The sequence below is a fragment of the Colletes latitarsis genome, chromosome 10 (genome assembly GCF_051014445.1).
Source record: "Colletes latitarsis isolate SP2378_abdomen chromosome 10, iyColLati1, whole genome shotgun sequence".
NCBI classification, from domain to species: Eukaryota; Metazoa; Arthropoda; class Insecta; order Hymenoptera; family Colletidae; genus Colletes; species Colletes latitarsis.
Window position 1 is genome coordinate 31,981,845 of NC_135143.1, and position 16,657 is coordinate 31,998,501.

Here is a 16,657-nt window from a genome sequence, read left to right on the forward strand (position 1 = left end):
ACGGAGCACTTGGGTTCTTGTAATTGTCACTTTTGTCAATCTGCGCGGAGACTATAGATATAATTTTAGAGCGTGATGATATCACGTCCACGGTAAGATCGACGATGGAATTCCTGAAGCTGTTGTTTGCTAATCCCAGTAAATATTTGAAGAAGAGAATGTTTACAGCAACCGCAAGACTGGTTCTGACGAAATTCCATACACTATGCTGTCGATTGATCGTTCAGAGCCATCGATTCTCGTTAAAATAATCGTATAGACGGAATGAAATTCTTATTATGTAAAACTATCGTAGAATTAACCGAAAGACGCAACATTATCCGAGTGTCCTCTATACCGTGATAGGAATACGCGACGATCCAAGAGCGTAGGCGAAATAAAATTAATTGGTCGTTCGAGGATGCTAAGAGGGTATACTCGTAGCCATACCGTTCGGCGGTAGTTGTTATAATTGGTAGTCGGGAAAACGGGGAGTTTGCGCGACCAGTTAATTTAGTCACGACTACATACGCATACGCATATCGTATATGTATAGAAAATGTTTTAAGAATGAATCTTGATAAATTCAGCATACGCAACTCCCTACACCGAGGCAGGCGTACGAAGTTTGCTCGATTTTTGAGCTCGTGGTGGCACTGTCCAGCAACGTTGGCTGCGAAAGCGCCGGAGTTGCTGGTAATTGCGTTCTCTGCATGCCTTCGTAGAAAATCGATGACGCCTCTCGGTCCCTGCTGGTATTATCAGTTTCCTGGCCGTACGGGATCCTCGGTAATTCGAGACTTCTCGAATCGGTTGGGCCATCGTGGGACGATAAGCGGCCGTAGTTTAGGAAGGTTTCTGCGTAACTCGATGGCGGATGGTGATGATGATTTCCGTTGTACTCGTGCGAGTAGTGAGGATGATATCTGTTCGGTGGTGTCTTGAAGCCCTCGTTACCACCGAGGTACTGGTGCAGATGGTGCAAGCTGGACGATCCGTACACTGTCGCGTCGAGAAATTTACCACTTGAATTTTCAAATATGTATTCCTAGTACTCGAATCTACTATGTATCTAGCTACGTATATTTCTTAAAAGATAGATTCTTTCGGCCAAACGGGCAAACGACAGATCGAGATTGTTCTTTCTACGGTAAAAGATTAAAAGAATTTCTTGTTCGCGATACGACCGGTCACGCGATACGTCTTTTGCTGCTCGGTTATGGAATTTATCAAAACTGACCTGCTGCACTGTTCGAGTACATAGCAAGAACCGCATCCCCGTATCCAGTAGCGGGATGTTCCCTCAAGTCGGAGACATCGTTCGTAGTGGATATTTTCCCGGATATCGACTGACTTCGAACCCCGTTCCGTGCTTCGCCAGGAAGATTCGATGACCCTCCGGTGCCGTACGCCATATTGAACAGCGCTTCCGGATCGCACACAAATTTGTAGACGTATCTTTCGCCCGCCACCTTTTGCATTATTCCTTTCTCGTAATAATACCTTAACGATCTACTCAGTTTGTCGTAATTCATTGCCGGCCGATTTTTTTGAACGCCCCACCTGCGAGCCACCTGAACAAGCCAATAAACAGACGATTTTACCAACCAGTTGCTTAACGTTTACCTCGCGATACCACGGAAAACAGATTGTCATCGAAAACAATAATGGTTACAGAGCGACAGGATATCGTAAAAGAAGTAAGAAAAATCGAGTTTGATGGTGTTTGGAGTTTCTTCGAAACGACAAACAATGTACGAAATAATATAGAAGAAGCCGTTGATAAATGTGAAAAATAGAGAGACGCTGGTTGGCTTTGCTAAAGCTATAAAATAAAACTGATGGATTTTTGAAAGAACGTAATTTTATCCGACGAGAGCGAGTCGAACGTTTCTGGCTCCGACGGCTAAAGGTTTGCTTGGAAGAAACGTAATTGTGTATCGAGCTGGGAAAAGAGAATATTCGTGCAAAGATGGAACACGGTAACCAGGGCCACGTCATATGGGTGTGCGTAATCTAACTAATTAACTTTTTCTTTTGAAATAACGATATTTGAAAATAACGATTCGTAGCGCTCGATACGACTATTAGGGAAAGAGTATAATCAAGTATCCAAGTTTCGATAAAATCCTCGTTAGGAAACGTTTTGTTGGTTTTCGATCGGTTAAGAAACGATTTTCTGGGGGTTCATTTATACCTCTTCCGGTTCGATCAATTTAAACTCCATGCCACGACCGGTCCACGCGATGCAAGGTGCGTTCGCAGGATCGTCTAGCAAGGTTACCAAGAACTGCCATAACTGTAGGGAACCGCGACGTTGCTGTTGATAGCCAACGGTCATCTCGGTCCAGGGTGAAGCTCCGGTCGTCGAGGACGGCCTCTTGCCGGCATAATCTGCGTTCCAAGATGTCGGAGAGCCTTTCTTCTGGTAACAATTGCTCTGCCTCTCCCATGACGAATTTCTCGCGTCCAATTGAACGCCTAGTTCGGTCCACGTGGGTGTAGCGCTTCTTTTTCCATATACTTCCGAACTACTCCAGGTCTCCTGTCGCGAGAAGAAAGCGTCGCCGCTCGATGCTGAAACCGTCGATTGCCACTGAGACGTTGCGGAAGACGTGCTGGCTGGTCGACTTGGTGACGGCGAACCTCTGCCGTTTCTCGTTCCGTTTCCGTATTGCTGCTGCTGTTGCTGCTGCTGTTGCTGCTGCTGCTGCTGCTGCTGCTGCTGCTGTTGTTGGTAAACCAAGTTGTTGTCTGTGGTAAATAAAGGCTGGTTTACAGGAGAGTTGCGAACGGAGGCGCGTCCGGGCTCGCAATCGGTCCGACAGGAAGGATAAGAGATCGATGAGCAAGACGAGCAAGACGAAAGGTGAAAAAGGAGGAAAGGCCTGCCGCCCCGTATTAGCGATTGCACTCACGCGCGGTTGCCGGTGAAGTGCTCGTCACAGAAATATCGGCAGGAAATTGGTTGATATTCAAAGCCCACGGGGTTGCCGGCTCGGCGAAGCTCGCGGATGGCGGCGGCGGCGGTGGTGGCGGCGGTGGTGGCGGCGGTGGTGGCACCGCCTGAAATACCGCGGAGAGCTCGCGCGATATGTATATTAATCGGGTGGTCTCCTCTCGGGGTGCGGCAACATCCCACCGATGCCGTGGTCCCTCGAGCCGAAAAAGCTATTCTCGAACCGTAATCCGGTTACGTTCCAAGTCGTGTACGGGGAATATTGAAAAATTGAGAATCCTGTTCCGATATCGAGCCGGAAGGCGACGCTGCGTGCCACGATGCGTCCACTCGATTTTGTTCGGCAATTAAAATGTTGCTGATCGTAGCGTTTAGACAAACACGATCCCGACAGATTTTAACCAACGAGGTAACGAGTTCCGACTCGGCTAAACTTAGCAGGTAATTATACAAGCGAGAAAAATTGCATTCGGTATCGTTAAAAAAAAAGAAAAAAAAGAAAGAATCGGCCTGTCTTTTTCAGAGCCGTTCGTGTAGCGACGCAATTCGGTTCGTAGACCGCGCTCCCTGTTTTTCTTGCGCTTTTTAGGCACGCGGCGGCATTAATAGGAAATCACAGCGATCGGAAGAAAATCAACAGGAAGGGTTACCGAGGTTAATCGTGTCGGCAAGTTAGCTTTAGCTTCCTGGTTGGCAAACGTTGGTCGGATCACGATCGCGTATACGAGACAGACAGACAGAGTCCTGGAGGAGGAGGAGGAGGAGGAGGAGGAGGCGGAGAGGGTTAAAATCTGCGGGCCAATCTGGCACTCTGTTCGAAGAGGGGCGAAAGGGGTCGACCTCAACGTGCAAGCGAGGCCAGACCCGGCTTTGCGGGTAGTTTTAGATTAAAATTAATCGCGAGCTGATGAAACCGGTGGCGATGTACCGAGCAGGAAAAGGGTTCAAGCCGGGACTGGTCAGGGGCGGTGCGCAGAAGGGTTGCACGGAAAAGAGGACGACCTCCACTCCTCGTCCACTCTCAGACGAGAAGCTTCCTTCTTTCCTCGTCCTCTCTCTCTCTCTTCTCCTCCCTCTCCCGATCTCTCTCTCTCTCTCTCTCTTTCGCTGTGTGTGTGCGCGTGTGTTCGCCACCCCCAGACCACCACTCTATCTATCTGCCTGATCCCGAAATTCCGGAGTAGAGCTAGTTAATAATGCAAGGTCCATTTTCCACCCACCTGACGCGTCGAAATGCTCTTCTTTTGTTTCTGCGAATTTACATAGAAACGTACGAGCGTTCTGCACCGAAACCATAACGTACAATTAATCGTCAACGATAATACGACGTCTTTATCGTGTACGACGAGTGTCGAAGGATTACGTGTAACGTACGATACCTCAAAGACATGCACACACACACACAGAGAGAGTCGTACGAGGAAACCGTAAAAACTCGAAATATAAATATATACGTTTGACGATACGATAAACGGAAAAGGTGACTAAACGGTAAAAGAATTGGTCGTAGCGATACTCGTACCTTTTACGGATTACTAAATACGAACAGGTGATTTAATTTTTTACCGAAAGATCGAATTAAAGACGAGTTGACCGTACAAGTTGTTGACCATGCAAACGCGACGACCGCCATAACTAGCCGACGAGGACCGCTCGTAATCCTCGTGCTCGAATTAATTAGCGGGCTGGCGACCAATCTCTAGCCATTAACAGGTTATTACTATTCCAACCGATATATTGGTCGACGATTTAACAACAGACTAGCGGAACGCAGGTAGTCGCTCGTTAAAACTTTACGATTGCCATCTATCGTTGAAAGATTGGTAGAAAATGGGATTTGGTCTGATAGAGAGGACGGAAGATGAATTTAGCGAGTGTGTAATCCACGGTGCCATATGCCGGTAGAGAGATATCGATAACAACGATCCTATTATTAACCTAAACTGTGCGTAAATAATTAAAACGACTTAATGGGTAGGGAGGAATTACGGCAAGAGAAGTAGAAGCATAATTCCCGAGTGACTTGGAAAGTAAATAGCGTATAGAGGCGCGGCGCGGAGCACGGTGTCGAGCAGACAGCGAATATAGCAACCGAGTTCCTAAAGGATTTGTTCGTTCGGTATATGTGCGCGAATAAAGGGAAGACTAATCGGTCCGGATTACCAAGCATGAGCTTGCAAACCCTTCGCTGACTGGAGCCTTTTATGGTTGAATCGCGCCACGCGACGTCTACCTTAAACCGTCCAATTCTATTAAGTAATGGCCCGATAATCCGTAAAAAGTCAAACGCTGCGTAGCAGATTTACCGGATCGATCGATAATTAAATGCGAGGACGTTTCGATCGAATCGTTAATAAATAGTGGCTAGAATGGCTCGGGAACATCGACTATCCAGCAATATTTCCTCGTTCGAGAGAAAGCTCGCCGACCCGACTTGCAGTCTCCCCAGGGAGAGAATTCTATGCTCTTTCGTTCGTTTAGTAGCTTTTTCAGAATCCTACCAGTCGCTCTCCGTACCTTTCCAGTCGAAAGCATTCTTAAATTATTCACTTACGCGTACTTAGTAACGCGTGAGCGAGACCATTGCATCGGTCGCGAACCTTGCTACCGGATTCTGGAATTTTCTTTTTACTCGAGTTGCTTGGAAGCAACGGGAGCCAAGCATCTCCCAAACACACGGAATAACCTATTCGCGGTACGACTAGAAACGATAATGGTAGAGTAACAACAACGACAACCGACCAAGGTACGATGGATTTTGGGACACCAAACTGTACCGCATTTTAAGAACATAGACCGGAAGAAGAGCTCGAGACAGGGCTCGATTAATGGACGATACTACCCCATGCGCTTCAGTTATTTATGGGATCTATGGGGCGGCGGGCGGCGGGCGGCCACTGCCACGTGGATCCATTGTCGAGAGATTTGTCACGGTGTACGTGTAAGCAGAGGGAAGAAACGCCGAATCGGAAAGTTTGATTCCTCGTAACGGATCGACGGAGAACGTTCGATACAATTTATACGATTCGGTCTAGGTTACTACCAATTAATTAATTATTAAATAGTATCTCTTACTGGTTCGGTTGTCCTGGGCCATCGACGACGCGGGTATCGGTTCCCCGTATCCTCTGTCCGTCGGTTCTTCCTTCACGGTGATGCTTTTCGTGGTGTCGCTCGTTCGGGAATTCAGTTTGTTGTTTCTGCGCAAAATACCCGTAAACGACACAGACAATAACAATTATTGTTTAAAAAGACTACCGATGAGAGACTGAAGATGAATCGTCGTCTCGCTTACCCGAAACAGATCGTACGACCGTCCGGATCAAGATCGAGGAAGGTGGTGCCTTGACCGTGCGAATGACTAACCGATGCTTGATACTGCCTGTAATCGGTGTCGTTGATTCTCCTACAGTTTCCAGATTCCTGTTTTACGTTGGCATCTAAGGAAACAGATCGAGGCACGTCCTCTCGTTTCGTTTCGTTTACAAGGAAAGGATGAAAGGTCGGGACACGCTCGGCTGGTATCCTTTGCTAATACGGAGAACTATCGATGGTGTTAACGATCGAAAGGACTGTGACACCCCAGAGCGTACGATCGAGGATCGGAAGGTTTCTTCGAGAAAAGATGACTCTCGATCGCGTCGGGCGCGTGTCTAACGGCGGAAGGAAACAGCGACTCGGGGCTAAAGCGCATCGTTGCAACGGCACGTGGGGGATGAGTGTCGGTTCTAATGGGGCCGTCGACGAGCGAGCCGAGGGTGCGTCCCCGATAAATCAAACAGACTTTGGCCGTGGGAAGCATAAGTCAGAGGCCTCGAGCAATCATTCTATTTACAAACATCGGAAGTTTGCTTGCTACGGGAGAAGCATCGCGCGACCGTCGCGCCGACTCGATTACACCGTAACAACCTACAACGAACCTACAGATTCGTACCGCTTAATTTTATCTCCCAAAAAGACCGCCGAGGTACATAGGCACATGGGTACATAGGTACTTGGGTACTTTGAACGATCTCTCTTCTCGATCGCGGAGACCGTGTTTCTCGTCGACGATACAGACCAACGTTTTCTAACCGCAACCAGAGAAAAATCAAAAGAAATAAATTCAGTATCGTACGATTCCCGGTCTTTTTCCCCCCTACCGTTACACCGATATGCCGAGCGTAACAACATCCGGCAAACAATGCCTCGAATAAACGTTTATCGGTAAACGTTGGTCCGTCGCCGCCGATGAACAACGTGTTTACCTCGGACAGGGCACGTTCCGAATGTTTGCGCGTTACGCGGCCAAACCAGACGATTGCGAGCGCCACTCCAAATAAAATTAACCGATCAACGAGCAAATTTTACTTCGACCCGCGATAATGTACATGGAACGTTCGATGATCCGTAATTACACGTCGATTCGCAATCCGAACATGTATCGAGAACATTAATAGAGCTGTTCAGCCAAACTCTGTTTCTACGTTCGATTGATAAAGACAGACCGAAATGGAACATGACGATACAATGTATACCTTCGAGAATACTCGATTACAATATTAGATTATGCGAAAGTAAACAGTCTCGTAGGTGTCTTGTGATTTTCTCCACCGCGAGAATATTTTATTTTACATTTCCGAATAATTTTCCAACTGGGATCGCATTATTATTACCAACGGAAAATTTCTTTATCGAACCAACGCATGTACGCCGAGAGAAAGATGCGTGTGTAAGTGAGCATATAGACATTATCCGTCGTACCCTCTGGCCGTTTACCCCCATCTCTATTCCAGGAGTATCGAAATATTTGCCAGTTTCGCCATACAGTGCCGGACGGATTTACAAAATCTTGCAGAATCTCGCGAAAAGCAACATTCCTGGCGCGATATCGAGCTCCGTTGCTCTATGTATAAACGAGCGATGCGACGCGTATCGGTAAAACGGTAAGGCGGTTCGAGTCGAGAGACGATAATCAAGCGAGGTTCGACGAAGGGGATAGGGAAAAAAACCTTCAGACTTAATATAAAGTGCTTCCCCGTGTAACGTGATATTGCCGCTTTAAAAACACCAGCCCCGGGCAGTTTATTACCTTTTTTAATAAAGTCTCGATATTGCTCTCGCCAATCGGAACGAAATTTCATTGTCGGACGAGCGAAGCAAAAAGACCGATTTCCAATATGTTTCGTTGTTTTTTTTTCCTTTTTTTTGTTCGACGAGCTCGTATTTCTAAAAGTAAACGCAGCCTTTTCTCTCTAACGTTTAAAAATAAACGGTCGCGTTTTCGCGGAGTTTCGAAGCTAAGATCAGGAAGGAACACGGTACCCGACTGAAAATCCCGGAATTCCTATTCGCACAGATTCTATTCAACTTCTTTCCACCTTGGGATTAAATTGTATCCACGATACATTTCCGTGCAACGGAACGTTCTCCTATTCCTATGTTGATTGACTTCCGTGTGCGCCTCTACTCGATTTTATCGGAACGTGGCAATTAGGAATCTCGAGATGTTGCGTACGAGCACGACCAATCTAACATGTGCACACACACATATATGTATGTATATCTGTCACTAACTTGACATCCGATGAAACTCCGGCACGTATTGCTCGCTGTCCTCTGTCTCGCAACTGCTACCTGTAACGAAAATGCAATCTTATCTACCTTTACGAGCTAGTCTAGCAAAGTAAACGTCATCATCGAGGTGTAGGAGGTCGTCGTATACGAAATTAGGAATTTCGAGCGAGGAAACATCGGTGTCGAGCAATTAACGAACGAGGTAAAGTTCCGAGGAAAGAGCGTCCGACGCAAACATTCGATCGTACCGTTGGAAACTTTGTTAATCGTGTACGAACAATTTCGAATAAAAAAAAAACCGGTTTTATACGAATAATCGGTATCGGTGACGAATAAACTTTTATCCGGATAAAACTTTTATTCGCATAACTCGGAACTTGGATGATATTATTTCATCAATTTCTCCCAGCGACGAGTCTCGTCTCCGATGGGAATTAATTTACCAAAAAGTAGTAACGAAACGTCTAAGAAAACGTTTTATGTGTAGTAACGCTTAAAAACAGTATTTCAAATAAACCTGTTCCGTACGTTACATATTTCTGTAAATAATTCATAACAAAGCCGCATTAAACAAGTCTGATTATTATAATAACAGAATCTGCGGATAAACCGCACGATACAGCACACAAATACCACTTACCTACAATATTTCACTCACACACACACACATTGCAAATACTCGCGTGCGTACGAAACATAGTACATACATACATATTGTTTTCTCGTTTACGTTGCAAACGAATATCTTATTCGAATTACGAAGAAAGTTTTATCCAAATAAATGTTTTTCTTTAACTTACGAGTAAACGTTTATTCGAACAAAGTATTATTCGGTGTTTGTTATGCAGATAAAAATCTGCACGACTCTGGAACTAATAAATAACGATTATCTACGGTCCCGTACCCCCCACCGGGCTGGCTATGAATTTTTCAAAGGCTCGTCCTTCTATACCCCCTCGTTATCTTTATTAGTACAATGCATTTATCGTGCATTACATCACGGTTCGTAAAACTAATTAAAATTAATGTTCCGAGAGGTAGACCGACGACCACGCTGTAACTAATCATCTTCGAGGAAGATTTACCAACAGTTCGGTACTCGCTTTACGACTCGATCGATGTTTCCTTGGAATTTTTCGAGAAACAATATTTAAGCGTGTGTTACGATTAGTTGTTAATCGATCGTCCGTTGAAAAGGTCACGGAAATTAGACGAATCGAATGCGTCGCGTCGTTGGATCTTTCTTATCCACGCGTAGATCGACAATTTTAACGAGGAAAAAATAATCCAGCGCTTTACTATCTTTACGACTTTTGATAAGATCGATATGATAAAATGGGAATAAAATGAAGTAGAAAAAAAAAAAAAAAGTCCGCCCGAACAGGGACTCGAACCCTGGACCCTCAGATTAAAAGTCTGATGCTCTACCGACTGAGCTATCCGGGCAACTGTTAAATTCGCTCTCGAAATCTGTTTAACAATTTTACATCTACGATTTATACTTTCGTCAAACGTTACTCACCGTCTTGAAGCCAAGGCTCCTGTCTGAATTCCTGGCCGGAGTATATTTCGTTCTCTGAAATCAAATTCACGTTCGTTTATACGTTCACATCGTTTCACGTCCTTCCTAGAAACTACGTATAGATATTTCGTAAGTTTATTTTAAAAATTAATTTTTTTAAGAATCCCTCGTGATAAGAAACATTAAATAAGAAATAGTATCGTCGAAAGAACAATACAGATACGTATAATATCGCCGTTTTCTTTCTCAAGTTACGATCAAAGAACCGTTGTATCCTGCATATCGTGTGGCAAATACCTGTTAGAAATCGGTAAAAGATGTGTCCCATCGGAAGGTGATGGGGTGGTATACAGGGTGTTCGGCCACCACTGAGAAACATTTTAATGGGAGATTCTAGAGGGAAAAATAAAACGAAAATCAAGAATACCAATTTGTCGATTGAGCATTCGTTAAAAAGTTATTGACGTTTAAAGCTCCGCCTGCAGTAATGGTTTTCGCTGTTCGCAGGTTGTCGTTCTACAGGCAGAACTTTAAACGTTAATAACTTTTCAACAAAGCCTTCGTCAACAAATTGGTATATATTCTTGATTTTCGTCTTATTTTTCTCTTTAGAATCTCCGATTAAAATGTTTCCCAAGCATGACCGAACGCCCCGTATAACTGACGCGGAGTTTGTCGCAAGAGTCCTCTTACCAAAAGACTAGCTGCCTTCGTTAACTCCGTGGTCGGTCCCCTTGGGGATCCGTCGCTCGGCTGACTGGACGTATGCAAACCTATCGTGACTCGAAGACGCACAAGGCATCAAGAGAACGAACAAGGGTATTTCGCATATGGCTGTGCTTATTGTTAGTCCCTCTGGCCCTCTCATAAATCTAGCCAACTATAAAACTAAAACTGTAACGCCGATTGTAACAGACGCATCGATTATCTAACAGAAAGACGTTGACGCGATGTCTCACGGATATATGTACATATAATAAGATTGGAGAATTCGGGATAACTAAGAAATAACAATGGGAAAAAGTAAGAGGAATCCATAGGAAAAAAACCCCTTCGAGCTTGATACGCATAAGAACGCGATAGAAATATCTGGGCTGCATGGGGGGTCCGTTTAATGGGCCACTAGGATTCGCCACGGGTAGCCACTTGTCTATAACCACGTTTTCTTCTCGGTTACAATCCTGCCTGACGAATCGACGATTCGATTTTCCTGGCCTCGTAGATGATAATGGTTTCATCGTCGAAGGCTACTCCGTAGTCGGCTAAACACGCTAGCTTTTCAAATTGTAAAGGGTACATTGAAATATTATTAAAAATCTAAGCTACATATTTTCCTCCGCGAGGAAATGGTAGTTGTACGCGATGAAAAGAACGCTCAAGGGTCAAAAGTAAGAAAAGAAAAGAGAAAAAATGGAAGAAAAGAAAGAAAGAAACAAGTTGGAAGCGCGTCGACGTTTCGATATTTCTTCACGGTGAATCGTCACCGAAAAGTGGATGGTGAGGACGGTGGTAGGGCGTAACACGATTACGACTGAGAAATTGCACCATTATAGGCATTGATTGAGTTAGGTGGAGGCGGTCCATCCTGACTGGCGGTTCACAGCACGGCATGCCAATGTTAGATATAAAGTGTCAATCACTGTGCCCAGACGCCGGTAGGGTGGTTACGAATCCTATGGGGGTACACAGCCGGCATCGACTACCCCATGGGGCTCTTTGCGCCGATAATACCTTACTTATTGAATTCATCCTGAGGCTTCTCGCCGCGCCGCGCCGTGCCGTCGTATTTCTGGGTCAAGGTTAAGTAGAACTGCCGATACCGATCAACCAGACAAATCGACCAACAGACCGCATCGAATTTCTTCGTTCGCGCGCCTGTTTATGCTCGAATACTCTACAGAGTCGAATTGTTTAAGAGCGTACGAAACGTCTACTAAACATACTATACTACGTAATAATAAGAAGGGTAGGTTTTCGATAAGCGTCAACGAGTCAACGACACGTTTAAAACTTTCAGATCGGTTTGCGCGGTCTCGAAACGTAATTGCACCCGCGACCCGTAGAAAATAATATCGTTCTTGATGCGACTATATAAAGATATTGACTCGCCTGGCTGGCTGGCTGCCTGCCTGCCAGTGACAGGCTCACTTCAGGGGGTTGGTTTCTCTTCGCTGCCGTAGTACGTACACAGTTCGCGTACATTCAGCACGTGCTTCAAGACGTGCTGCGGTGGCTTGCTTTCTCTTTCTCTCTCTCCTTCACCCTTATACTCTTCCCTCTTTCTCTCTTTCTCACACACGCACACGCACACGCACACGCTGTGTGCGTTCTGTGTAGTTTGTATAGAATCGACGCGTGTACGCGTTTAGAAGGAAGACGCAGAGTTTGCGTGACGGCAGAGATCCGATGTTTCCAAGCAACATCGTATCAAAGAGGTTGAAAATCGCGATCCGGGTAGACGGGTGGTCTAAACGGACCCACCCCACCCTTCGCGTCGCGCAACTTTCTCTTGGATGTCGATTGTTGCGTGGAGAAGACTGGTCGGACAAGGCGTAACTTAAAACTGATGAGAAAGATCGGAGGATTCGGGATTCGCGTATTCGGTTAGGTCTGGGTTACTCACCAGATTGTAGCTTCTCCTCGCTGTTCGTCTGCTGAGCCACCGAATAATTAACAGGACAATATCCTGAAGCGACCGTTCGTAGCGGCTCGTTCAGTCTGTTGAACTCTTCGCTGGGCTGAAAAGACACGTAACATAGCCTCGTTAACGTACATACGTAGATAGAATTTTAAAAATGATATCGTTCCATGGACTTTAAACGTTCCATCTGTTTCGTTTGGTAAAAAGAAGGAGATTAGAGGAAGAGAATCGCAAGGCAGAGGAGAAAGGTGTTGGTGAAAGGAATAGGTAGCTAGCGAGGAACAAGATTTACGCCAACACCGCGTCACAATGAGAAAGAAAGGGATAGAGTATAGAGGACCGCGCGAGAGAGGAGGCAAGGAGGACATCCGGTGAACGATTGGATGGTTTCCTCCTTGCGGAGCAATCTAGTGGTAAAGTCGGTTACCGGTTTTGGAAATTCCAATAACGCCGTGTCGTCGCGCCGTCTGCTTTTCCTTTAGCAAGTTTCGCTGCGGTCTGTGCCAGCGCGGCGATCGCTTACACTTGAAAAATCATACTGCCATACCGATAATCAATTTATTTAAACAACAAAATTTATAAACGATGCTCGTTTAAAATTCTTTTATCGTTTTATCGGTTTATCGGCGTTACTTTTTTTTTCTCTTTTATTTAATTCGCCAGGATATTATCGTTTACGAAGACGCGATCGACTTCCTTTTCCACAGCTTCGCGGCTGCTGGCTCGGCTGGTCCGCTCTCACGTTTCTTGCTTCGTCCCCAGATTCTTCTCTGATTGCAATTAATAGTCATTTATAATTAGTCCCTGCTCGGGCTCGGCACTCGTAATCCACAGGCTGTGCCCTCTAATATGAATTTTAATTACATTCTCCGATATTACGTTCGATCTTTAATCACGGGAACGCGATACGAGAAGGTATTTGCTGCCGCGACGCCGTTAAATAACGGATCGGAAACGTGTCTCGTGTCGTTTATTCGAAAATTACTTGCACGATTCTAACCACCTATGTGATTCGACTCGAAATTCGAATAAAACGTTTTCGTACTGGTCTACGTACTGGTATATATGTATATAGCAGAGTGTGCGTACAGTAGTAGGTAATAAATGTTAAGTATCCGAACAAAGTACACCCGAATGCGAACGTTCAGCTTGGACTCTGAAAACTGTAGTCGGTGGTAAATATTTCTAGAAATAAAGAATTTACGATTGAAATGGGTTCGTTGACTTTCGTTAGTGCAATTTCGATGAAATCGTTTGTTAAGAGCGAGTCGTCCCTCGATCGTAATGTAGTTAATCGAGCGCGTTCGCGAACCAACGACTCGTAAGGAAAACGTGCAAACATGGTCGCGTGCCGTTTAACTTTCTCTCTCGGGGTCCCGTGACTTTTCCTATCGAGAATGCGTTTCCATATAAAAGACGCGCACTGTAAGTAAGTGGATCGTTGAGGGTACGCGTGTCATGTACGAACAAACGAACGAGTACGTTTTTCTACCTAGTGAAAACGAGATACCCAGGGAACCGACCCGGGGGGAGGAACGCCCCATCGTTTCTGACGATGCTACGAGGGGTCGTCGGCCCAATTCCCCTCGTACACCACCCTCGTAATTGCGCACTTTGGTTCGGTTTATAATAAAGTCATCGAGCAGACAACACGTTCCAAAGAGATTCCCTTGTTCCGACGGTGAATCTGATCGCGATCGGGAATAAATATTTTAATCTCAAAGTACAGAACGCGTTTTAGGGAGCGAGAAACAGCGCGATCGTTCGATCTCGACGGAGACTGGTCGTCCAATTTGATCAATTAGAAGAGCCAGAAAGGCCAGACCTAACCCAGACCTAAGCTAAGCCAGGCCAGGCGACGCGTTGCCGCTTCGAGAAGAAAGTCTGTCCCTCTTTTTCTCTTTCGGCCGATAGGTTGCACGGAGGGTGCGAAAACAATGAATTACTGTTCCTCATCGTCGGAATACGAACGGACAATACCAGATGACAAGACGATGGTCCCGATCAGAGTGTGTCATCGGCGCTCGGAATCTATCTGCTAATTGCTCTTGCTGGCTGCCGTCGCCGTGTCGCAGTCGCCTCGCGACCCTTGATATCGCCATAAAGAGACTTTTTTAGTCGACCAGAAATAAGAAAGAACCTCTTTCAACTAACCAATTACGAAAACGTGTCGGTTCCAGGTAAAAGGTTCGAGTATTGTTGGCCAACGGAGGGAGGGAGCGAGCCCTAATCATGGGAAACTCGAGCGGCAACGTATGCTACTACCGACGGGGGATAGTAAATTAACCATCATCGGGGCCGGATCGTCTGGGAATATCGAGTGATCGTTTCGAATCAAGAAACATAAATCTCGCAAGCGTTTCCGCGAGCAGAGTCGCGTTAGTATGTTGAGAAGGGGTGTTGTCCGTCGGGCATCCGGACCGCACGGGTCCCTTATATCGTACCTACGCGTACATGTATACCGAGGTTTCCGCACGAGTCACAAAGAGGGTGGCGACCGGTCCCGACAATTACGTGTTTAGAGGGCAGAAAAGGGGTGGGTGCATGGCACCCGTGGGACGATCCATCGGAGCGTGGTGACGCGTGACGTGTGCCGCGTGCCGCAGCAATTCGACACTCGATCGGATCGTCGCGCGACCAGTACATTATATGTACATACGTTGCTTTGCTATCGGTATCCCCACGCATTCTACTCAGTTTGCATTGTGATCGAGACTAACGCGGACACGAGTACCATGCGCCGCCCCGGTCAAACTCCTTTCTACGCAACAATGTATACCTTTTCATTTTACCAAACATCCAATATCTCCCGTCTTGGAGATAACAATTTTCATATTCCGATTCATAGCCCGACACTTTATCTAATTTTCAGTATCGTTTCGTCTATTTACCATAGTGTATTGTTCGATCGATCGATTACGAAATTTACTGGATTACTGGTATATTATACTTGGAGCCTTACCACCTACCAGCCAAACAATTTTATCCAAACCGGTGGATACGGACCGAATTTAATCTTATGCCCGCGTATATATACGTACCCCCGTTCTACTAGCAACCCCGCATAGATACATTGCACCACCGACCAACAGCCACGAGACAACAAAATACAACGATAAAATATTAAATTTTTGTTCGACTTACCAGACTAGCCAAGTCTGTAACTGTCGCGGGCACCTCTTGATCCTGATTCATTCTCGCCAAATCTCTGACTCTCCTCCGCCGTTCCCTTTCTTCTAAATGTTCCTAATCGCGTATCACGGAAACGACACAACTAACAATCCGAACGAAAACACATAGAGCTGTCGGTCGTGTTATCGAGGCCACGTTGTTTCACCGAAAAGATCAAAGATAGGACTGAGACGAGTGATTTGATCTCGGTGAACGGTGAAAAGACAGGTTGTATGGGTGTATGCATCGGGGGTTGTGTCTACGGTACGTCTACGCCCACAACGTGATATAGAATTCAGCCCTGCGCGGGCTATCCTGACTAGGGGTTGCTTCCAACCCCTGCTTGGTAGGCGGAGCCTCGAAATCATTGGTGACCTTCTCTCGTCCTACGAAGCTTTCTGCTTCGAGAACACCTACGAAAACTCCTCTTCGGGATGGATTTCTCTGTTAATCTTGCGAATCGCTCTCCTGGCCCCTAGACGATAAGCCACCCCCGTTCGCGACCGGTGAATCGCATACGCAACCGATCCTATCCAACAAACCACCACGTTCCGATTTATTTTATAACAACGGATCACCCTTTAGAACCTACCGATTACGGACAGACACCGCGATATTACCTACAGAAAATCTCTCTGTCTATGCAACATCTCGACCGTTATCCCCCTTTCTTTTTCTATGGCTTCGGTGCCGCCGATTCAACAAAATAATTACTTTTATTTATTATCAAACGGCATACCCCCCGTACACAATATAATTAGATCGCCTGATGACAAATATTATCCTAATTAGAATCCGAATCCTTAATCGTTCGATCCTTGCAAGGACG

At 45.8% G+C, this 16,657-nt stretch overlaps 1 protein-coding gene and 1 non-coding gene across 2 annotated transcripts; both read right to left on the reverse strand.

Annotated features, from left to right (window-relative positions):
• Positions 1-372: 372 nt before the first annotated feature.
• On the reverse strand, positions 373-16,090 carry Ets96b (Ets96B). Its single transcript, XM_076774384.1, has 9 exons — positions 15,802-16,090; positions 12,640-12,754; positions 10,017-10,070; positions 8,495-8,554; positions 6,234-6,378; positions 6,014-6,138; positions 2,177-2,733; positions 1,220-1,553; positions 373-981 (listed from the first exon to the last, which is right to left on the reverse strand). Exons 1-9 carry the CDS (start codon positions 15,850-15,852, stop codon positions 566-568), a joined length of 1,857 nt encoding a protein of 618 aa, XP_076630499.1. The 5' UTR covers positions 15,853-16,090; the 3' UTR covers positions 373-565.
• Positions 9,868-9,940, reverse strand: Trnak-uuu (transfer RNA lysine (anticodon UUU)). Its single transcript has one exon. It is a non-coding gene; the product is annotated as a tRNA-Lys (tRNA).
• Positions 16,091-16,657: the final 567 nt, after the last annotated feature.